This window comes from Temnothorax americanus, unplaced genomic scaffold (genome assembly GCF_048541705.1).
Source record: "Temnothorax americanus isolate GAGA-0224 unplaced genomic scaffold, ASM4854170v1 Scaffold2, whole genome shotgun sequence".
Lineage (NCBI taxonomy): Eukaryota > Metazoa > Arthropoda > Insecta > Hymenoptera > Formicidae > Temnothorax > Temnothorax americanus.
Window position 1 is genome coordinate 7,500,977 of NW_027509338.1, and position 23,398 is coordinate 7,524,374.

The following is a 23,398-nucleotide window of genomic DNA, read 5'->3' on the forward strand; positions in this document are numbered from 1 at the left end:
CGTGTATGCCAGACGCCTCTACGGCCACGTACGCGTTCGTATTCATACGCCCCATCCTCCTACCCCCCGAAACTCAAGGAAAAGGAGTGTATGAAGGTTTTATATAGGATATATAGCATATATTCATGCGCAATAACCAACCATAACCGCGATCATAATTCTCGAGTCGACAATTTACTGAATAGTGAAACAAATTATTTCGCAGCAATATTGAGGACGCCATATAAAGTACCCTATCGCAAGCAAAACGCTTAAAGAAAAATTCTGTGAAATATTCCTCACCAAGCTGCGCCCGACGAACGTGCCATCCTGATTTCGTCTCTCGTCCTCCGTCCTTCATCCTCCGTCCTGACGCGCTTCCACGACGTGCTGAAACAAATTTGTATTTAGTCAGCTTTTCATATAATTTTACTTAACCCGAATAGGAACGTTTACCCAGTCTGCAACGGAGATTTCTCGGCGACATAACAGTCTTACCTTTTTCCTACGAAAGTCGGAAACGTGAAAGAACGTCGCGGAGATCCTCTCTTTCCGTAGGCGGCACGTTAATTACCACGATCGCGATTGATGAAGAACGACGCGAAAAACTGACGCGCTCTTCGAGACGCTCTTTCGACCATTCGCACACATTGCGTTCGAATACCAAATGGCGCTTTTTGCGCGGTACCGAATTCCTACAATTTCGCGACGCCTGGCGACATCTCGCGACACTGTTCTCTACTATAGTTCTCTACTACTCGATCATCTACATGCGGTAACGCACGATTCGCACGGTTATGCATAATTTACCGAGATATAATTACAAACGTTCATAAAATACTCACACGCCAATATCACTTTTGCTGCATTTCAGCGAGAAAATAACGGCGTGAAATGTGCCATAAAGAAACCAATCGCGAGCAATTTAAAAAATAAATTCAGTTAGGTTACTTATATTAAAGCGAAAATAGAATCACGATTCTCCAGGATTGGGATTAAAACTTAATCAATTAGAATAAAGAAAACTAAAATATACACATTTTAATGAAATTTCAATCCGATCTCAATCCCAATCAATCGTAGCTAAGTATAGTCTTCTGATAAGTACGAGCTTTACCGAAATCGCGACGTTGACGTAGAATAATATGTTTGTCATGCGCGATCTTCAACACAACGAACGTTCGAGGTACGATTTCTTACGCGGGATTGGCGTTTAGAATGTAATGATTCACAATTAAATGAATCACAAAAATTCGGAGCGATCGGACACAACTCCACAATCGGTTGCAGCTCGTGCCGTAATTATAACTGCGAATATAAATAACGAAGATTACGAAGGCTATTGAAGCGCGCAATATCGTGATTTTCGAAGTAACGAAACGGTCGAAACTGCGGTACATACCTACCAATCGCGATCAATTCGGGTCCGTTCGTTTAAGGTCCTACACACAATAGAACACACATATTAGGAATAATATAATAAATATCAAATATTAGAAATCGGAATTAGAAATAATAATTAAACGTAGTAGTACACAATGGAAAAGAATAAAAAATATAAGGTAAATATATAGGAATATTCCTACATTTGCATATCCTAACATTACAGAAATATTCCTATATTTATATATTCTAATATTTAATATTTATTCTTATTTCTCTCTCTAAATATATACTTAAATATGTGCTCTATTGTGCGCAAGGGCTTTATTAGGCCTTGCGTACACGATGCTAGAAATCGTTCGGATATCTCGAACGGAGAAAGAATTAACCAATAGCATTGGCCAAATTGTTTAAAGATGATTGGTCAATTCTTTCGCCGTCCGAAATCGCGGAGCGATTTCTAGCTGTGGATACAAGGCTTTACGCTTTTTGCACTTGGAATCCTCGCTTTCTCTCTCTCTCTCTCTCTCTCTCTCTCTCTCTCTCTCTCTCTCTCTCTCTCTCTCTCTCTTTCTCAACGTACGAATATATAGGGCGTTTTCCAGCAAGGAACATGGGTGACACATCAGTGAAGAATCATTTCATCCTTGTTTAATATTTACAAACAACAGGGATGAAATGATTCACTACACTCTGTGTTCATCTGTGTTCCTTGTTGAAAAACGCACTTCATCTTATTTTAGGTGCAATAACTTTTAGGGATTTCAAGCAACACGAACAAACCTATCACCAGTGCTTATGGAGGATTCACGACGTACGACGATCCGACATCCAATAGGAAATTTTTGTCTCTAATAATAAATTCTGTTATTGGATGTCGGATCGTCGTACGTCGAACATCGGACGCAATTGTGAATCCTTCATCATGGTTCGTACAATGTACAATGTCGTCTGCCATAACATAACCTTGACAAGTTCTTGGACGCGATATTAAACAAGTGGAGCAATTCCGTTAAACGATTTTTTCACCCGAGACATCTAATCAAGGTTTATAAAATTATTGGTATCTATTTAGGGACGATAACCTCCTGTTTGCTCAATCGTAACATTATTTCAGAAGTAACACTCGATCGTACGAATGTCGCAATATGCCAATTTGTCTTGTGAATTTAATAGCATTTCAATTTGAAATATTTCATTTTTCGAGAGAAAACGGGAGGGGTTACCAATCTTTTTCGCATTTATAGATTATCTTACGATGTCCGAGAACGCGATTGAAGCGGCGGCGACTGAGAAAGAAGCCGCCGCAGCCGCCGCCGCCGCCGCCGAAGAGCCGAATGCCGTCTCGGAAGAGGACCGGCAATTCTTGACAGAGCACGTGCGCGAAACGGAACAGAGGCTCGCGACGAAGGAAGAGATTCGCGCGGCCAATCTGAATCCCACGAGACCTCCGGACGCGTCATTCAGTAAACTCGACTCGAGCCTCAAGAGGAACACTACGTTTGTCAAGAAACTGAAGAACTTCAGCGTGACCCAGCTCGACACGGTTCTGAAGGATATGGCGAATTTAAACCTGACCAAATACGTGAGCGAGGTTGCCACTGCTCTGGTAGATGCCAAAATAAAGATGACCGACGTTGCGCCTGCTATTAGAGTGTGCAGCTTCCTCCATCAGACGTACGCCGAGTTCTCCACTCATTTCTTCGAAAATTGGCAAAGGATCCTGTCGTTCAAGATCGGCGACAAGATCGCGAATCCCAGCAAGCTGAGAGTAGATCTGCGATTCTACGCAGAATTGGTAAACGCTGGGATATTCACGCACAAGCAGGGCCTGTCGCTGCTTGGCTCGGTGTTAACTGTGTTGATCAATATGGACAAAGAGGAGCATAATAACGCCAGTATAATATTGAGTTTCTGCCGGCACTGCGGCGAGGATTATGCCGGTCTTGTACCTAAAAGAGTGCGAGAGCTGTCGGAGAAATTAAATGTTTCGATTCCAAAGAGTAAATTGTTATCGCCAGACAAGCAGCAAAACGTGAGACTGCTGCTACGCGACTATTACAACTCCTTGTGCAAACATATGTTAAAGGAACACAAGGAGCTGCAGGCGTTCGAGAAACAGAATCGCAAGATACTGCAAACCAGAGGAGAATTGAGCTTGGAACGAAAGGAAAAGCTGGAAGCTCTGCAGGTTTCTTACGAGCGTCTATTAACCAGCGTGCAGAGCTTCTCCGATACGTTAGACGAACCGATGCCCGAGCTTCCGGTGGACAGCGAGATGAAAACGGAAGCGGAGGAAAGCCTGAAGATGATCAACGAGGGAGAAGACAGCGGCATGTTGGAGGATATGTGGGGTGACGAAGAGACGAGACGTTTCTACGAAGTGTTACCGGATCTGACCGTCTTCCTACCAGGCTCGTATTTGAAGGACACCCCGAAAGATAGCGCAAAAACGGAAACGGCAATAACGGAAGACACTCTTGACGAAGAAATTGTTTTCGACGAGCTGGAAGAGACCGAGAAGATCGAGGAGCCGCCAGAGGTGGAGGTGGAGGAGCCACAGGTATCCAACACGAGCAACAAAATATTGCTCGACGCTTTCCTGACACATCTGCCGAATTGCGTAAATCGCGAGATGATCGACAACGCCGCGGTGAACTTCCTGATGAATCTCAACACGAAGCACAACAAGAAGAAGCTGGTAAAAGCTCTTTTCGGCGTTTCTAGAATTCGTCAGGATTTGCTACCCTTCTACTCCCGTTTAGCAGCTATTCTTTATCCAGTAATGCCCGAGATTGGCAATGACCTGTGCCAGATGCTGAAGCAGGACTTTAAATACCACGTGCGCAAGAAGGATCAGATTAACATCGAGTCGAAGATCAAGGTGGTCCGCTATATCGGTGAGCTCGTCAAATTTAAGCTCTACTCCAAAATAGAGGCATTGTACTGCCTGAAAGTTTTACTGCATGACTTTACACACCATCATATCGAAATGGCTTGCAACCTCTTGGAGATTTGCGGCCGATATCTCTTCTGTTCGCCAGATTCTCATCAAAGGACCAAGGTCTACCTAGAGCAGATGATGCGTAAAAAAGCGGTCACTGCACTCGATTCGCGCTACGTCACGATCATCGAGAACGCGTATTACTTCGTGAACCCACCCGAATCGACCGGCGGCGTCACGAAGAAGGACAGACCACCTGTACATGAATTTATTAGGAAACTACTTTATCAGGATCTCTCCAAGACGAATACTGACAAGGTGCTTAAGTGGATGCGTAAACTTGACTGGGAAGATGAGAGCGTGTCGACCTACGCCATAAAATGTCTCACTGCCGCCTACAACGTTAAGTATCCCAATATTCGATGCGTGGGAAGCCTATTGGCCGGTTTGGTAGCCCATTACGAGACCATCGGGCCTCAGGTGGTCGACGGTGTGTTCGAAGACATACGACTGTGTATGGAGATCAACCTGCCGAAATACAATCAGCGACGCATTGCCATGGTCAAGTACTTGGGCGAGCTGTACAATTATCGAATGGTGGAGAGCGGCGACATTTTCCGCACTTTGTATTTGCTTGTCACCTTCGGCGTCAGCACGGACCACTCGGTGCCAAGCGTGCTCGACCCGTCCGATCATCTCTTTCGTATTCGTCTAGTTTGCACATTATTGGAGACTTGCGGCCAGTACTTTAGCGGCGGATCCAGCAAGAAAAAGCTCGACTATTTTCTCGTATTTTTCCAGAACTACTTCTGGTTCAAGTACACGGATCCGGTTTGGACGTCCGAGAATCCATTCCCCGTTGGGATAGATTACATGTATCGCGACACGTTAACGATGCTGCGACCTAAAATGCAATTGTTCCAGAGCTACAAAGAGGCGCAATGCGCCGTAGAAGAGTTGCGCAACACCCTTTACCCGACCTTGGGTAATCCTCCCGTTGACGATGCCGCGGCAGAAGGCGAAAATGAGATGGGCGTTATTATGGAAGGCGACGAGGAAGCAGCGATGACCGGGAACGGTAGTGGGGATGCGAAGGGTATAGCTGAGCTGCATTTCGAGGAATCCGAGGATTGCTCGGAGGCGCAGTCGGAAGAGGAATGGACAGCCGATGCGGAACGCGACGACACCATGGGCACTCAAGAGAACACTCAGGGTGATCGATCTCAGAGTCTCTCGGCGGACGGTGGCACCGAGGGCGTGATCGTGGACGTGACGGAGGAACTGAACGCAGCTTTGCCAGCCGGACCAAGACGCGTGAGCTGTCCGGAGGACGATGATTTCCTGTCGGCGCTGGATAAAATGGTCTCGGACAATATACAGGACCGTATGCGAGATTCGGTCAAACCGCAACAGGTAGACATCTCTGTGCCGCTGCACGTAAAGAGCACGAAGAAGACATATGAGCAACTGCAGGAGAGACCGACCGATAATAGCACAGTAGATTTTGTATTAATGTTGAGAAAGGGTAACAAACAGCAGTACAAGAATCTCGCGGTCCCGGTGTCGTCCGAGTTGGCTATGAATCTCAGGAATCGCGAACAGGAACAGAAGGAGGAGAAGGAGCGCGTGAAGAGACTGACTTTGAACATCACCGAGAGGCAAGAGGAGGAAGACTATCAAGAGACTATGAATCAAAGCGCGAGACCGGTCACCGTAAACTTGAATAGGGAACGACGGCAAAAGTATAATCATCCTAAAGGAGCACCCGATGCCGATCTCATCTTCGGACCGAAGAAAATTCGATAAACGAAAATTCTCGAATAACTCTTTTAAAGTCGAACGGTTGCACGCCACTGGGAAATTGTTGATGCATTTGTGAAGTGAAATTTCACGCTTCGGACTTGTCAAGTATATAGTTAACTAACTTTGACTATACGGTTAGTTTTACCGCTTTTTGCTATAATAATGTTTCAGAGTTTCTTCGAGGACGAACGTTTCACGATGTATCGCACACATCAGAATTTGGACGAGTGTATTATATGTACAGATGATGCAAGTTAGCATTTGAACGAATCAGTTGTAAGACTGATACAATAAACCCTCGTTAAAGAAAAGTTAGGATAACTAACTTCGATATATATGTATGTGTGTATACATATATATTACAAATACATAAAATTTATTTTCCTGGCCAAAATGTATGTTTAAAAAATCTATCAATATGGACTAGTACAACGCACTGCCGATTTTTAATTACACGCGGGGTTTACTGTATCATAGAAATGCATTTTTAATGCAACTAGATATACATTGATATATACTATATATCATTTATCGTATACATGATACCTTTTGTGTGACGCGAATGTTATTAGACATTTTTACACAGACTTATAATCGATCATCGTTTTGACTTTCAACGAAAGCTATGTTGTGATAGAATATACGATCAATTTATATACTTATACGCGTGATATTTTTAACATAATTTCATACCTTATTTGAAAAATAAAATGGTCTCTTTTCCTCCGCGGATCGCGAATGATATATAAGTGAAATTTGCAGGCTGTAATCAAACTTTCTATCGAAAGAACAAAAACGAATAAAACAGAACTCAACACTTGATGTACAATTATTTATTTTTATCTAAGAAATTATCGCCATGTACAAAATGAATATAAATAAATGTTTTAGGTGCTTTAAACGTTTGATACGGCTCGGTAGTAAGTTTTGCAATAATGACGTCACGTATATCTACCGAAATACATATATGAAATTGATAAACATGTAAATTAACACTAAATGCACATCTCTGCACCTAATCACTGCCTCTTACGGATCTTCCTCCGCGTCTTCGAATTGACCTGCTTCGATGTCCATTGCTTCTTCTGCCTCCGCTCCTGTGTGAGTGGTCCCCATTTGCTCTGTTAACAATGAAAAATTAGAAAAATCTATCATTCAGATACATTGACATCCAATTCTTTCTTTTGATGTCTCATTGTGGATCAAAAACCATATAACATTGTCACATTAAACGTGTAGTACAAGCATTGCTCAATCTAAAGAAACTTGAACTTGAATAATATGAATAAAAATTAAGTATACCTGTCGGTAAAATACAAGGCGCATCTCCAGCGCCCACCTCTTCGTCATATTCACCCTCGTACTCTTCTTCGGCGTCTTCATAGATATCCTCTTCAATTACAACAGGAGTTTTTTTAATCATCCCAATTAATTGCAAATAAGATAATTATCCCATTTGATTACTTACCGTCTGAAAAACTGTCCTGTGGGTCAGGATGAAGCGCTTGGCATGCATTCATTGCTTGAAACATTAAGTCTAAATTATTCGTATTATCCGGCGCAAACTGCATTTCCGTAATTGGAGCGTCCGCATCGTCGTCCTCGTTTTCCGAACCGTTTTCGGATGATAAAGGTAACGGCATATCTGCACAAATGAAATTACACAATTACATTAGGCTTATCAAATAAATCCTTGAATTATAACAGTACGGACACGAATCGAAGTAAAATTGTTCAAAAGGTCCACAGAAATTGAGTCATCTTTATCAATTGATATTCTTTGTGTTTCAATTGACATACCTGGCAAGTCTACTTTGGCATCGACCATAATGTATAAACATTGTCTCGGATGGACCTGTTCATCTCGCGAAACCGCGTGCAATGAAATGTGAGGATACTCGAGCGAAAATCCCTGTTGCGTGTCGCTGTCCACCCAGGAGAGCACGCTGCCAATCAAGAATAGATAATTAGGGCACGCAAAATTTCACATATCTACAGATTGTTCAAAACAGCAAAATGGAACAGACTCGCTACCTCTCCGTAATGTAAAACGTGCCCTTTCCCACTTCTCTACCATTGATATATACCGTAGTATTTGGCTCCTCGTGGCGTATTCCTTCCTGCGGCGGCAGGAAGCTGCTAAGTACCACCATATTTCAATCTGAAAACACAGGCATCGTTTAGCGGAGGCTGGTCGAGGCACGATGACTAATGCCTACGAGTCGACGATGTTTACGACTGCCAATCACTGTTGCCAATAACAATGCAACAAAAATGAGCCATCAAGGCAAGAGTTATCTCGTCACGCTTGCATGTGTGTGTCGTCACGCAAAAAAAAACGGTAAATATACAAGCATCGCGGACAACTGAAGCGATGTCACAGTATATATGTGGGCGATGTGATCCGAGGGCAGAATCGTGGAATACAAAATTACCCTCGACGTGCGTGACGGAGCGCCTCGCGCGTAAACACCTCCTCGTGGAGGAGAGGTCAGAGGAGCGGCGAACGCGCGCGCGTGAGAACGAGCCGCGGATCTCCACCCGCAACTCGTAAACACCGTGAAACACCGGTGTCGCACCGCTCGACACTCTCTAACCAATAAGCGACCAGAACTCACCGTTCTCGTTTACCCCGACGAGACAATTGCCCGCGAGCACGAAGCACGAACCGAACGGGAATTAACGCTCGGCGGACGAGATTCCCTCGCGACGCACGCGAAAGCGTATCCCCGGTTAGGCGGTTACTCGCGCTCGCGCCGTCGTCCGTCGTCGGCCCCACGAACGCGGCTGTCACGAACCGTCTGAACTTCTGAAGTCTGACGTCTGACTACGACCTGCCGCTGAGTGCCGCCTGCGTGCGACGCGACGTGCGCGCGTTCGTACGCAAATCCGCAATCCGCCGGATCCGCCCGTCGACCGTCGGTCGCTCGCCACGTCTAGTCGACAATAGACTCTATTTGCGCGTAAAATTGATCCTCCTAAAAAGCTTAAATTTCAAAAGCTCAATCTCGCGATACTTGACACGCGTATCGACAATTTTACGACGCTGCTCCGTTTGAGAACTTATTTATGCGCTTCCGTGAAAAAGAAAAAACGGTATAAAAGATCGAATCAGTTTTCGCAGCCCCCATTTCCTCCCTTCTTCTCAACGTATATACGAAGAGATGAGAAAACCTTATATTTTTATAACTCTTTACTGTTTGTGTTTAGTCGGGCGTAGCGTGAAGCGCGATGCGATTCCGCGCTGCTATTTATTGATGCGTCGCGTCGCGCGCACGGCATGGCGCATGGCGGAGCGCACGTCGACCGCGACGCGGAATGCGGGGTACGGCGGTACGGCGCTCGTTTTATTTAACGTTGCCGCGGCACGTGGCACGTTGCCTACGACCGGCGCCGACGGGCGTGTTTTACGCGAGATCGTCGCTCGTCGCGCGGAAGAGGCGCGACCGTCCGTATATAAAACCTGTCCGACGCCGACGGTGCGTTTCCGCACGGGCGACAGCATAAATGAATAATTAATCTCTTTGGAAGCTCATTCGATTTCTGCCGAGCCAATCTTGCAACCTTGCCACCTGTCCGCGACTCGATAACGCGACTTTCGATAAGCGAAACTTCCAAGCCGATCGATAAACCGTTAAATATTAATTTTAATTTACGTTTTCCGCTCGGAATTTTCACGTTTGAATTCTCGGTCAGATAAATCGAATTTCGTGCAATGTCACATACTTTACGATGAAAAGGTGTATCTTTATAATTAAAAATACACCGGTGCTCTACTTATTAATTGCACGGCAAAAAGTAAAATAAGAGTGTCTAATAGCGTTTTTCACTGGCAGAGCTGGTGCGCACTCAGTGCACATTATTAAAGCCGTTGTGCACTAATTTAATTTCTAATATTTAAAGTAGAATGCAAATATTTTTAGACTGATAAAATATCCAGTACATATTTTACCAAATAGTGCAATAAAAAAAATATTGAGGATTTTACGATTTGCCGCACCAGCTCTGCCAGTAAAAAACGCTATAAGTTATCGCTAGAATTCTTCTCAATTGTGCAAATAATTTCTCCGAGTGTTTATTTTTTCGAGCTAGATATGAATCACAAGGATAACTGTAGCAAAACAAAATTAAGCTTGGAATTTATACTCCAGTTGATTAGATTACGTAATTGACGTTAATTAACGTTGGTCGATGTTGCCCATGCGAATTATTATCTACGCCGTATAATTGATAATCGGTTATATAAGAAAATTCTAACTATAATTACAATTAATAATATAATTAATACAATTGCTAATAATTATTTACACAAATGACATTTCTGTTTTATCGACAGAATGAGAAAGTGTCTCGATTAATTGCCACGAAAACATAATGGCAGCACAATGCAATGTGCTAATGCTAATTTTAACCTCAACTTAAACCTAACCTCTAACCTTAAAATCGTTGATAATCGTAGCTGAAAGATCCACGTGTATGTTTTGCACTGGCTTGGAATGCCTCGCGATTATTGATTTTTCGCTTAATGTAAGCGAAAACATTTTAAATGGCAATTAATGTTAATTGTTGATCGAGAATATTCATATCAAAGATATTAAATATATATAAGTAAGAATTATCCGATTGAACGTCATTATTAACTTATTGACATACAATGCGTACAATATAAATGCCGCCAGTTTTTTTTATCGTTAATTTTTACTGTGCATATGTCATATATATATATGAATTACATTTACAAAGAAGATGAGCTTATTTGTTATAAACAGGTAGGAAACATAAATCTTGTTAAACGATCATGATGCATAGGGATATAATAACCTTTTGTGCAAATCATTATCCATTAATTTCACTTAAGAAGAATATGTGTATTGTATACAGATACGAGGGTGAAAGCAAGAAGGAGGTTGAAAATGAAACGAATCACCTTTCTGAACTGCTGAAGAAGATAGAAGAGCGTAAAAGACAAAGGATTGGGGCAAATAATAAATCCACATTAGATGACGATGGAAATAATTTGGAGGAACCTAAGAAAAAGAAAAAGAAAAAATTGCTTAAAGCAGAGAAAGCCAATGATTCACATATTGAGGGTGAAAATGCCAGCAGTGAAAAAATTGTAGATGAACAAATTGTAGAAACAGCCAAAGTATCGACGAAAAAGAAGAAAAAGAAGAAGGAGAAAGATATTGAGAGTGAACACCATTCTGCTACAATAGACACAAATATAGATTTAGAAGAAAAGGATGAAATTTTAGCACAGGAAAATAATGACGATAAAGATACTACGGAGAAGGAAATACCTTCGCAGAGCACGTTCATGGTATTAGGCGCAAGAGCTCGAAGAAAACAGCGTGAAGTGAAGAGAGTGTTACCAGATTGGTTGGCACATCCTGAAGTTATATCTGCTGACTTAAACAGTGGTCCTACCTTGGAAGAATTGGAATCAGTTTTGGATGCCAAATTGATGAAAGTCTTAAGGAACAATGGCATTACTAAGTTATTTCCAGTCCAATCTAGTATAATAAAATGGTTACACAAGTGCGAGATGGACAGGAAATTGGGATGGTGGCCAAGAGACACTTGTGTATCTGCTCCAACGGGCAGTGGTGAGTATTTACAACAATGATAATTATATGTGATATGATTATTGATTATCGATTGAATTAATATACATTTTTAATGTTATTTTATATAACTTTATTATAGGCAAGACTCTAGCTTATGTGTTACCAATTGTACAGGAATTGCAAACACGATCGGTACCGAAAATTCGCTGCTTGATCGTCCTACCAGTGCAAGAACTGGCGGCACAGGTTCATAAAGTAATGGTCGCTTATACTTCTCACACGAATTTGAAAGTAGGCTTGCTTTCGGGTGCATTTCCATTTGAGCGAGAGCAAAGCGGTATAATTAAGAAAAGTATGTATATTACCACCAAAATTATTTAAAAAAAATTAAATAGATAACTATATGAAAATTTAGTAAAATTATTTATAAAGCTGAAAGGGGGAAGTACTTATCCACGGTGGACATTGTAATTGCGACACATGGTCGGTTATTGGATCACATATTAAAGACACCTGGATTTTCCTTGGATTCTCTGAGGTTTCTCGTTATCGATGAAGCCGATCGTGCAACAGAATGGCTACAGTATTTACCTGAACCTCATTCTCGGGCTCCTATTTTGACGCTTGGAAACATGCGCTCGAGGTTAATTTTTTAATAGAACGTTTAACAGAATATATATTTTTTCTAATAAATTAATTTATCATTTTTTTCAACAGCAAAATTATACCAGCTCAAAAGCTATTATTTAGCGCAACCTTGTCGCAAGATCCTGAGAAGTTGAGCCGGCTAGGTCTTTTTCAGCCAAGATTGTTCACAACCGTAGTAACCGATAAAGACACTGATGTGAATTTAGACAAACTCGCGGGTGATTTTGTCGGACGCTACACAAGTCCAGGAGAACTGACGGAACTCGCGGTGGAATGTTCCTCCTATGACAAACCAATTGTCTTGTATCAGCTGTTGACGAAACACGATGTCATTCCTAAGACTCTCGTTTTCACGAATTCCGGACAAACCGCGCATAGACTGGCGCGTTTGATGCAATTACTCTTGTCAGAACGGAATGTTACAGTGGGAGAATTATCCGCCCAGCTCGCGTCAAAGCAACGCGAAAGTGTTCTGGGCAAATTCGCAAACGCAGAGATACATGTGTAAGTTTTGCGCTTTGTTAAAGTAAAATAATTCTAATTCTACAGGAAAAAATATATTTGTCTTAGAAATAAAATATTTCTTATTCTAATTCTAGTTCTAGAAAGATGAGATAATAAAATAACGATATATCTTACGAACGTAAGAAAGAAAATAGTTTAGCTTTAATAGTTTAATTAATCTTGATTATTCTTTTCAGATTAATAAGTTCGGACGCGCTGGCTAGAGGCTTGGACATTCTGGATGTGCAACTAGTCGTGTCTTACGATCTCCCGAAGCACATCAAGGGCTATATACACAGAGCTGGTAGGACCGGGAGGGCAGGAAAGCTGGGCACCGCGGTGTCCATACTTACAGCGAATCAGGTCGGGATATTCAAACAAATGTTAAGCGGTGCACATAAAACCGTGCCCAACATCGAACAAATGGAGCTGCATGCCACTGCAAAGGTCAATTATCAGAATCACCTTGAGAAATTTAAGGAGATTCTCGAGAAGGAAAAAAACGAAAGCCTGGAACGAACGAAGGCCATTAAGCGTAGACGTGTGACAAATTTCACCAAGCAAAATGGAAGTATAGAATAATATTTTACGTGAAAAGAGGAATAAAAGGATGTACACAAGCTTATTTGCGTGATACTTGGGTAATATCAAGTTACCTTCCAAAAATCCTGTACAATGATAGAATTAATATTTATTTAACGGTTGACATGTCAAGCTTTCTATGCTGTAAAAAGGTGCTGTAGAAGAAACGTATCAAATACAGATAATAGGGTAACATCGATAATAACATTTTATTGTCTGAAGTTAATAGTATCGTACATCATGCTCATTCCCTATGATTCGTTCTATGGGTAGTCGCGATATATCTTGTTTCGAATTGTTACTAGTCATTACTCCCATTGTTCTTTATTCCGTCGAAGGCAATGTATTCACAGTTTTAATTTACAAAAGGTAAACGATGTCGCATTTACGAATAACGATGCAGACACAAGTTATTTACTATTATTGCTGTGTATGGCTTCATTGCTCGGAATTGATCGCACTGAATTACTCTTTAATATGCAACGTTACAGAGATGATTCACTACAATTTTCTTTCACTCAATTTTTTAAGCAAATTGTTGACAAATTTTTACGGCATTTCTCGATTTTCGCGGATGTAGCCACAGCGCATAATCGTAATAGCGATTGCAGATCGGTATTAAATTGAATTACAAGTTACAAAGATATCTTTTGAATTAAATTGGAAAAAAAAATAAACCGATAAACGGATATCGAATATTTTTTTTTTAAGAAGTTACTTCTATTTATACGGCAATACTGTCTGTAAAGTTTTCAAAAGTGAACAGTATGAAAAAACAATCGCTCAATTCGCGGCTCTAATTAATCAAATGTGAAATTGATTAATGTGAATCGCAAGTAACATTTCTCACATTTATATACATGCGTTTGACGTTTACATTTTGCGATATCTTTTGCCACATCAATGTACAACGTGTAAATTCTGATTTTCGTATAAACCGTTGTGCGTTTTCTCTTCGGTGTCGCATTATTTTCACATGACAATTACACGAGTCCGGCCAAAGTTCAGGCACCCTCAAACTTGTAATTCAAACTTCGGGCGTGTTCACAGCCCGTCGGGATTGTTGTAATTTCGTATTGTGTGCAACCGCAGTCTCGTCGAGTTGAATTAAATCGCACGGACACTGACCGTTCAGGTACTGTCGATCTCCCGAAAACAAGCTCTCTTAAGTCACTGTTCAATCAATACTCATAGATTTTTATCTGATTAACGCATCACAAACAACAACACAAACAATCGTTAACAATCACAAACAATCGTGTATTGCCCTGATAGACAGGTCGACCTTTACTTTTCCCAAGGATTTAGAGCGAAAGTATTCGCGATTGATAATCATTTTTTTTCGTACAGAAAATTTAATGACTTAATACGGAGACACCTTCATCTCAAATTTTGCATATTCGTAGCCTTAGGCCTTTGCGACTCCCCCAATTCACCCGTAGATTCGTTAATAATTAGCAATCAGACTGCTATGATGGATATGGAGCAAAAGATCGGCAACCTGTCGCATATCGGCTATATTCAATTTTATATGTATATAAGAGAAAATTTTATACAATATACATAACATGTGAAAGTCCGACATAAAATACTGAATAAGAGAATAAGGATAAAGAAAAGCATATATAAATATGTAAGAGAGATAATAAACTATGTACATATCAAACGCTCAGAAAATTCAATAAACGTAAAGTTTAAAAAACATTTAATAAAGCTAAACGAAACTTGATTAAACGTGAATTTAAATATATTTTACGTCTTGACAAAGTCGTAAACGTAAAAGAAATTTTTTAATTTCAAGCAATTTCTTTTGTAGCAAGGTTTAAATTTAAAATATGATAAAAAATTTGGTAAAAAGCTTAAATTCAGGATTATATAATGAAGTTTTTGAGAAACTGAGTTTCTCGGAAATTTATATAAGTAAATTTATATACGCAAATGAAGAGATCTCTTCCGATTGCCGATCTCTTCCCAGCGAAGCTGTTGACATTTCTCAAAAGTTTAGCAGCTCGATGAAAGCATCCGCTCGGACTTTCGTTGTCTGAACTTCTAATGCGAACGAGCAAGATTCACACTTACTTACATCTAATGTATGTATATGTAACTGTACGTGGATACACGTATCGTGCGTATATATAGGCACGACTTATTTCTCATGTTCATTATATTACACTCGCCTTACGAACCCGCTTTCTATATATATATATATATATATATATATATATATATCATATAATTTTACAAAATCTAGTCTCGTTCGAGGGTACGCCGAATCGAACGAATCCTAAACGCTTACCTCGAAAATCCGAACGTCCACACACAGCTTCTGTGTTTATTTACACATATGTATTCATCAATATGTAATACGAGCGTATGTACATACATTAAACGTGGTCCTATATGATTCATATGTCTCGTTGCTGTGTATATGTATTTTATTTTTATTTTTACATACTTAACGCCGATGAATTATTGCCGCGTTCTTCTGGCAGCGTACCTTACAATAAAGGGATATTCAACAGGTTTTGTCTAATGGGACTTCATATTATGAAAAAATGTACATTATGTATATATTGCATATACAGAATGTATAAAAAAATGCGCGTTCTTCTCAGATTACATTTATTACAGATCAAATAGAAAGAATCGTTAGCTCTAATTTTCTTTTTATAATTTAACAAATAAAAATTTAAGGACAAAAATAGATAATGAAGTACATTCTTTAATCGATGTTAAATTTAATTTAACCAAAATTTTTTTTTTATCGAGCACGCAACAACTAGAGAGAAGATATGTGCACGATATATTTTTTTATATACCCTGCATATTTTATATGAAGTGCGCCAAGCAAGTCTGTGATGTGCTTAAAAACTCGCCGGATTTTCCGCAAAGTGCCGTCATTATCGCTAAGTGTACACACATATTTAGATACAATAATATATTATTTACAATACAGGATCGATCCCTTGAACTATACAATAAAGGCATTAACGCAAACGAATGATAAAAAAATACACTTTATACACCTAATAATACATGTTGGCATTTTCATTACAATTAATTGATTTAACGGCATTCGCACGAATTTCAGTTATTCGGTTGAATAATTGACGGTAATAACGCCACGTATCGTTTAAGCTTTAAGCGCAATTAAATCAGTACGAGTTTCGCGACAAATCTCACGGGTGGGATATTTCCTGAAAGAATTCAACCGGGAAAGCGCAATTATTAAATCGCCGGCATTTTCTAGCGAGCTTTTAAGCCGAATAAATGTCCGATCTGACGAGACTTCACTATACCGTATTTATTGTCGTGCCCTCCGCTCTGCGTACGGACTACAGTATACGTCGGCTCATCTAATCGTAAAAGTGCACCGACCGAATTAAGCCACGCCAATTTGCGATAGTCGAGCGCACATTTAGCCTGCCCGACCAGTACCCCTGGTCGCGACAGATGCTCGTGGAAAGATAAAAAAGTATCGTGGAAGACGAAACGGGGCCGCAAAACGGTCGCCAGCGAAACGGGGGGGAAGGGGTCAAGAACCTGAGCGAATCTCGAATAAATCTCATCTTGACAAAGCTTTTGCGTCTTATCGATCCTTCGGATTTTGTATCGATACACTTGCAATGTATTGCTGCCAACAGTAACAATGCCAGCAGACAGTGATTCAGGAAATTATGTATGCACCAGAGTAACTCACAAGAGAGGCTCCATGGGACCCGTCAGATGGATCAATCAATCCACGTTATCGCACCTCGGATACCGCTCAATTACAGAAAAGCTCACGAATTTTCGCTGTCTATATATCTAAGTAGATTCTTTGCTACAAATATGGGTATAATATAAAAAAAATGTAATGTAACAAAGTAAAGATTATATTTGACATTTGTCGAGAATAAAGTTCGAGTCTTTTTAATTTTTATGCTAATCTCAATTGTTAACTTTCATGTAAAGTAAAAGGAACAATTTATGTTCTGGAATACGTATTTATTTTCGTATCTTTCGACCCTAAGCAGCAAGAATACGAACACTGATTTGCGAGAACTCTTAATGTCGAAATTCGTGCATCGCGTAAATTTCGTGTTTATTTCGATAAAAACGTCCCTCATAAAACGAACTGATGTGAAACAATTTTTCCGATAAATAGCGTTAAAAAAAACAAGATTGTGTTATTCTTCAATCCGTCTACTTCGATATACAGATTTGTTTGCTTCCTGCTTCAGCTTTTTGCGAAGGTCTGTCGAACGGTTAAATTCAATAGCCACGACGAGGTCTACACGAACTTTGCAGCATGCAGGATGTCGGCACGAAGAACTCATCTCGTGGTTTCAACACATTCGCACACCCCTCGATGTTATCTCCTTTTTCCGAGCGTTCGCCGTGTCGATCGGGCGATGCACGAACTTGTTTGACCTGTATTTTATCTACAGTCCGATTAATCGCCGGTTACGTCTAAACGAGAGAGAAAGAGAGAGAGAGAGAGAGAGAGAGAGAGAGAGAGAGAGAGAGAGAGAGAGAGAGGGAGAGAGGTAGAGCCTCTCTAACGCACATGTGTTGACATCGTGTCGCGCATATTTACAGAGACCCTGTCGAAAGTTTCGACGCGCGGTCTTTTTGGTCGCGGCAGTGACTACACATCCGATCGCATCTAGAAATACATTCTTGTTATATCGAATAAAGGGAAGACCTATTTCTTTCTTTTTTTTTTTCATTCTTCAGCGTGGTTTCGCACCCTCCGTCTCATCCTCTCGACTCTATTCCCATTCGCAAGCCTCAAGTCCTCAAACAGTGCTATAGAAATATTTGTAGAAAAAGATAGGATTCGCAACTGCACCAATTTAATGAAATAGAAGAAAAGTTTAAAATCTAATATATGAAATCACATTTGGTGATTTCATAACATTTTTATACAATTATATATTTTTGCATTTAATGTAATTTTTTTAAATGTTATATTTAATTAAAAATGTCTAAAAGATACTAGCGTATTTCAATAGATTTTTATTTGCAAAATCTTAGAAGCACTGTCGTGAGATCTAAATGACTTGAAAGCACACGCAGAGCCATTTTCTCTTCTGTACATATTTTGACCGAATTTATTCATTCTTCATTTATATTTACAATCATCGCCAGAGAGACTGACCTACCCAGATAGGATTGTCGCGTACGCGCCGCACGGCGCGTCCCTTTGCGTTACTTTTAGGCGACTAACGAAGATCCACGAGGGGTCCCTGACTGACCCCTTTTGCTTGCTTTCCTAAGTTCATTCATTAATCTCTATCCTGAATTTATAATGGCTTCGTACGTAAATGGTGTCCAATGATACGTAAGATGTTAATTCTCTTGTGAACAAGAAATTAAATCTCGCATTGATTTAACCAAGAGAGAGATGACCTACCCTGTTCTTTATGAAACATGTTTTATGTGTTTCTACTTAAATAGTATCTTATAAACTTTCTATATAAATATATTTGAAAGATTGTGATGGTCGATGCGCGATTGAAGTTTCATAAATCGTAATTTTACAAAGATAGATTCCTGGAGTAATTGCACGACAAATTTAATGTTTACCTTAAAAAGTCGTGATTAAAAAGATGAAAGCTGCCGGGGAATTATATAGATGACAGGGGGTAATGAAGATAATGACCAGGCAGTCGATGTCAGATTCCGTCGGAATCAGGCTTTTCTCTCCCTTAAAGAGATTGGTTTTCTACTCCTCAAAGATATTGGATTTCGCGATCGATACTTAGAGCGGAGCACGTAATCCGAGAAAGCATTTTGACATCGCAAAAAAACGTAAAGTACATCAAATAATGATTAAAGTAGAAAGAGTCTGTAATATTTAGAGATTTCTTTATAACGATTCTCTTTAAATATATTCTGACAAGCTTTGAGAGAAAACTTTTGCCATTATATTAAGGGCAGAGATAATCGTTTCCTACAAGGCAGTTGTGTAACGTTGAATATTTCAAGATTGATTTTATTCCGGGGAAAAAAGATACGGTCACATTAATACATAATATAAAAAACATTTAAAATTTTAAACATTTACATTGAAAATTTTATAATTTGAATTAAAAATTAAATATATACTTAATAATAAAAAAGTCTTGACTGGTAAAAGTATAAAAATCCGCTTTTAAAAATTCATAATAATTCCAATAATGTATTAAAAATCTTGACCTAAAAAGTCTCAGTGAGTGTCTACAACCAAGTACGTTAGCTTTATAAATTAACGTCAATTCATCAATTCTTCGATGTCTTCTACCTGTCGCACGGAATCGAGATCTAAATCTATTCTTTGATCCGGCTCGTGGATCTTCATAATCGCCGTTTCTCTCATCATTCGTTTCAGAAGCTCTTTGCCGTCATCTTACAAGGTAGTCGGCAGAAGAAGTAAAAGCAAGATCGCGGACACCGAGGGATGCCTGAGATTCGCGACATTCACGACGACCCAAGGTGGCGGTAAGGAAGGCACGACGGGCCTGTCCGTTCTTTGGCCCTCCTGAGTGCTACCGGTCATAATTTGCGTGGTACCGAAATCGTCATCGCCATTGCCGGAATCGCCTTCCTCGAAACCACCCGCGTATCCTCGCCTACCATTGCTATTGTTGCTCTTCTTCTTGTTCTTCGATATCGGCTTCTTGCGCTGCCTGATATCCGTGTTCTTCGTGAGTGTCGTCGGTGTCGTCTTCGCGGAAAGATGCAGCTCTGAACAGAAAATTACAAGACATCCGCAAAATAAATCGTGATGTACGTAACAAGCCGCATATGATAACAGCGTTGACCGAATTATTTGAAATGGCGCTAATGTTCAGAAATCGACCGGAGTTTTTAGAATTTATTTAAAAAATTTATTGACTTATTGATGAAAAGTAATAAAAAAAATTCTATAACCGTTTCAATATCATACGCGAAGATTGCAGAGGACCAAATAATATTATTTTTAAATGTTGTCGAACATATCACTCAGAATGCGTCACTCAGTTTTAATTAAGAACAGACCGCTGGAGAGAAAGATGGGAAACCGACAAAATGCGATTTTGGATAATATCGGGGAATTCTCTGTACCTTGCAATCGCACTACACCGTCGAACTTGCCGAGCGCGTTAACGGACGAGCATACGTATCCGCCGAAGTCCCGTTTTTCCAGGGAATGGACAGTGAGATTCATTTGCCAGGAGTACTCATTCAACGGGTGCTCCGTCATTACGTATTTGTCACTGGGCAGCAGTTTCTCGCCTAAATAGAAAGCGAATGGAAATATTGCGCTATTTTTAATTGCCCGGCTCTTTAATTCGCGTGCCAGCAGAATGTCGTGTTCGCCGCGGAATTCAATTTCTGCCCCGCAAAAACGACCAAAAATACAACCTTGCAATATAGGCTGATGCGTTCCGGTAAAATATTGCTCGTTTAAAACGCGTCTAATAGTATAGACAATTATGCGTTACTACGAAACGCAACTGACGCGATTTTCTATATGGCAGTGCACCCGACTAGATTATTAAACGTTAAAATTACGTTCCAAGTACTTACGTAATAAAATGTTTGCTTTAACATCAAAGGCAGCTAATGCTTGGTGAAGTTCTTAGTATTAATACACCGGAGAGAAATAAATATTTTTTACGAGAAAAATAAACAAAGAAAACATATTCATATCCACATTCGAGTCAATAACCTTCCGCGAGAGAAATATGTAGCTTACAAACAACGCTTTTATGACTTTCCAATCAGCGCGATATAAAAAAGACTCAATTTTTGCCTACATACTGTATCAATTATATTCGCGTACGTATTTTTCAATATTTGCGTATCGTTTATTGCGCGGCATAAAGTAACGCTTTGAAATCATCATCCGCGAGAAACTGTCGTTAATCAGAAATTTTCAAACGCATTGATTTTCACGGGGGATTTTTATAGAGCTTTTTTCGGAGCGACAGCGCGCTTACGAATTTACATATTTGATTAACGCAGGCGTCTGGTGCAAAAAATCTTCTCTATCTCGCGATAAAACTATAATACAATCGCGTGAAACGTATGTGTATGTGCGCGCGCCTGTCTGCCTGGACGCGCAGATTTTCAATCTAACGCAATTCTGACTTGCAATCAATATTATTATGGTACATTGGAGTTTACGCTTTAGAAACTGATTGCAGCGATTCTATGGTTAATCAAGAGTGCAAATCTGTCGGTGTAACGTGACGAATTATGGGATGTCTGATTATACCGAGTTCAAATTTCAGAAAATTCTTGGATCAATTAATTTGACTATATGAATTATTCGTGAGAAAATTATTTTTTCAGCGATTTAATCTAAAAAATATTTGCCCTACGAGGTTTCCAATAACGGATCTCACGTCAGCGAAAGAATCTGTTTTTAAAATTCTATAGATAATTAGCGGGATGAAAGATTACGTAATACGAAACACTTTGTCATTTCTCACCTGCATCTCTGTACCAAGTGTTCATAGCATGCGGCGATGCTTCGACGTAACATTGCAGCACGACGTCGCTATTAATCGGCGCAACCACTAATTGATTTGTCACCTTAATAAGAGGTGAAACTGAAACAACGGAGCATTAAATTATCGCAATTAAGAAATAACAATATAGCATCCGGTATCGATCGATGAGCGATCGGTTAGAGAACAGCACGTTACCCCGTCGTCTTTTTTTATTTCTCGAATGATTTAGCACTAGAAAAAACGTGCAGTATGCACCGTTAATATTATAATCAAAATAAAAATTAACATAATAAAAAATATGCGTCGCGTTTATCTACAGTTCATATAAATCCTCATACTTTTTAACGCGAGATTTCTTGTCCTAATAAGATTGCGAGAATTATCTTAAGAGAATTACTTAGTTAATTAAAAAATTAGTTATGTAGTACCAAAAAAAGTTTTGTGCGTTATTTAGAGACGAGCGAAATAGGGTCAGACAGAAGATAAAATAGGTAGAATAAGAAATAAAGTAAAAAATGCATTTGGAATCCCAAAGGAGACCGCGTGCTGCTCATTCAAGAATTAACTGGTTGCACCGCACTTTGTGCACGGGCGCCACCGCCGGTGGGTTAATATTACATTTCGTAAGCAGCAAATTAATGCGAAACCCTTTGCACTCAAATATTTACACGACCCGCGACGACGTGGATAAATCGTCAAGCCCGCCGGTTAATTTTGCAGTAGCGCGCGGCTGGAAGTTTCGCGCGCGAGAAAAACGTCCCTGCGCGAACGGACTTCGGGGATTGATAAAGTTTTGCGAATGCCGTTAACCAAATTGCATGGTGATTTTTTAGCCTCCCGATACGCGCGGCGTATAGCATTGCGAACAATGCGCGCATTCCCGGTAATTCTATTGTTTCTCCCAGAAGAATGTTATTGGCATATACTTTTCGCAACAGTGTTGTCTTTCAGATGATGAAACTTTTGATTGCTGAGCATTAAAACGGAAAATTTTATTTATGCGTTATTATGCGACATTTAAAGAGGATATAAAAATAGGATAGCGAAATAAATATATAGAAACAAACATAAAAGTTTATCGAATTATGTACGATGTTAATAATCGAATAACTAAAAAATATATATTCGTGATAATATATTAATAATAGAATCTCTTGTTCCGTGTCGTTCAATGTTAATGATGTTGCACAAGCTGGTATTAAAGGAAAACTTTCAATTGGAAATTACGTAACATAAATATTGAAAAATGTTTTGAAGTTTGACTCAACCTCATTTCTCATTTAAAATCTCTAGCGATGTATTCCTAGCCACAGCGCCCTACAGAAGGGTGATAGTTTTACCACCGATATTGAAGATGCATTAATAATCGACACGGTTCTCATCCTAGTAATTAAACTACATATTACATATGTATAAAGTACATCTACAAGAGGGCTTGATATAATCGAAATAAAAAAGCCCATGATTATCCAGATAACATTTTTCATGATTTCATATTTCTAAAAAAATTCCTTACATTTTTC

General features: G+C 39.8%; 4 protein-coding genes across 9 annotated transcripts in view; 2 read left to right on the forward strand and 2 right to left on the reverse strand.

Moving 5' to 3' along the window:
• The first annotated feature begins 2,235 nt into the window (after positions 1–2,235).
• Positions 2,236–6,929, forward strand: Upf2 (UPF2 regulator of nonsense mediated mRNA decay). 3 transcript variants are annotated; one of them, XM_077405754.1, is made up of 2 exons: positions 2,236–2,290; positions 2,610–6,929. In XM_077405754.1, exon 2 carries the CDS (start codon positions 2,621–2,623, stop codon positions 6,110–6,112), a length of 3,492 nt encoding a protein of 1,163 aa, XP_077261880.1. In that variant the 5' UTR covers positions 2,236–2,290; positions 2,610–2,620; the 3' UTR covers positions 6,113–6,929. The 3 variants fall into 3 exon arrangements, with proteins under 3 accessions (XP_077261880.1, XP_077261878.1, XP_077261879.1); XM_077405752.1 differs by having other exon boundaries at positions 2,264–2,409; XM_077405753.1 differs by lacking the exon at positions 2,236–2,290 and adding an exon at positions 2,297–2,425.
• Positions 6,928–8,978, reverse strand: Icln (chloride nucleotide-sensitive channel icln). Of its 2 annotated transcripts, none has more exons than XM_077405766.1 (6): positions 8,728–8,978; positions 8,144–8,270; positions 7,910–8,055; positions 7,578–7,754; positions 7,412–7,501; positions 6,928–7,230 (listed from the first exon to the last, which is right to left on the reverse strand). In XM_077405766.1, the coding sequence occupies exons 2-6, from the start codon at positions 8,260–8,262 to the stop codon at positions 7,139–7,141; spliced, it is 624 nt and encodes a 207-aa protein (XP_077261892.1). In that variant the 5' UTR covers positions 8,263–8,270; positions 8,728–8,978; the 3' UTR covers positions 6,928–7,138. The 2 variants fall into 2 exon arrangements, with proteins under 2 accessions (XP_077261892.1, XP_077261893.1); XM_077405767.1 differs by lacking the exon at positions 8,728–8,978 and adding an exon at positions 8,545–8,668.
• A 1,549-nt stretch (positions 8,979–10,527) lies between these two features.
• Positions 10,528–13,453, forward strand: Dbp73d (putative ATP-dependent RNA helicase Dbp73D). The gene is made up of 6 exons (XM_077405755.1): positions 10,528–10,878; positions 10,991–11,715; positions 11,816–12,028; positions 12,109–12,319; positions 12,394–12,828; positions 13,026–13,453. Exons 1-6 carry the CDS (start codon positions 10,856–10,858, stop codon positions 13,408–13,410), a joined length of 1,992 nt encoding a protein of 663 aa, XP_077261881.1. The 5' UTR covers positions 10,528–10,855; the 3' UTR covers positions 13,411–13,453.
• A 142-nt stretch (positions 13,454–13,595) lies between these two features.
• Dip-lambda (Dpr-interacting protein lambda) overlaps positions 13,596–23,398 on the reverse strand; it is a 197,378-nt gene continuing 187,575 nt past the window's right edge. For all 3 annotated transcript variants that reach the window (XM_077405758.1, XM_077405760.1, XM_077405759.1), the window contains 3 exons: positions 21,855–21,974; positions 20,482–20,652; positions 13,596–20,121 (listed from right to left, as the gene is read on the reverse strand). In XM_077405758.1, coding sequence (XP_077261884.1) covers positions 19,784–20,121; positions 20,482–20,652; positions 21,855–21,974 — 629 coding nt within the window. In that variant the 3' untranslated portion in view covers positions 13,596–19,783. The remainder of the gene's footprint in view (positions 20,122–20,481; positions 20,653–21,854; positions 21,975–23,398) is intronic.

What these genes read in the sequence shown, in the direction of transcription:
- Icln (XM_077405766.1), bottom strand. Translation starts at nt 8,262, where the DNA reads ATGGTGGTACTTAGCAGCTTCCTGCCGCCGCAGGAAGGAATACGCCAC. An exon ending in TGCCAAAGTAGACTTGCCAG is followed by an intron (nt 7,755 to 7,909) that starts GTATGTCAATTG and finishes TCATTTGTGCAG; the next exon opens with ATATGCCGTTACCTTTATCA. An exon ending in GCCTTGTATTTTACCGACAG is followed by an intron (nt 7,231 to 7,411) that starts GTATACTTAATT and finishes CATTGTTAACAG; the next exon opens with AGCAAATGGGGACCACTCAC.
- Upf2 (XM_077405754.1), top strand. Translation starts at nt 2,621, where the DNA reads ATGTCCGAGAACGCGATTGAAGCGGCGGCGACTGAGAAAGAAGCCGCC.
- Dbp73d (XM_077405755.1), top strand. Translation starts at nt 10,856, where the DNA reads ATGAGCTTATTTGTTATAAACAG. An exon ending in AGCTTATTTGTTATAAACAG is followed by an intron (nt 10,879 to 10,990) that starts GTAGGAAACATA and finishes TATTGTATACAG; the next exon opens with ATACGAGGGTGAAAGCAAGA. An exon ending in GCAAACGCAGAGATACATGT is followed by an intron (nt 12,829 to 13,025) that starts GTAAGTTTTGCG and finishes TATTCTTTTCAG; the next exon opens with ATTAATAAGTTCGGACGCGC.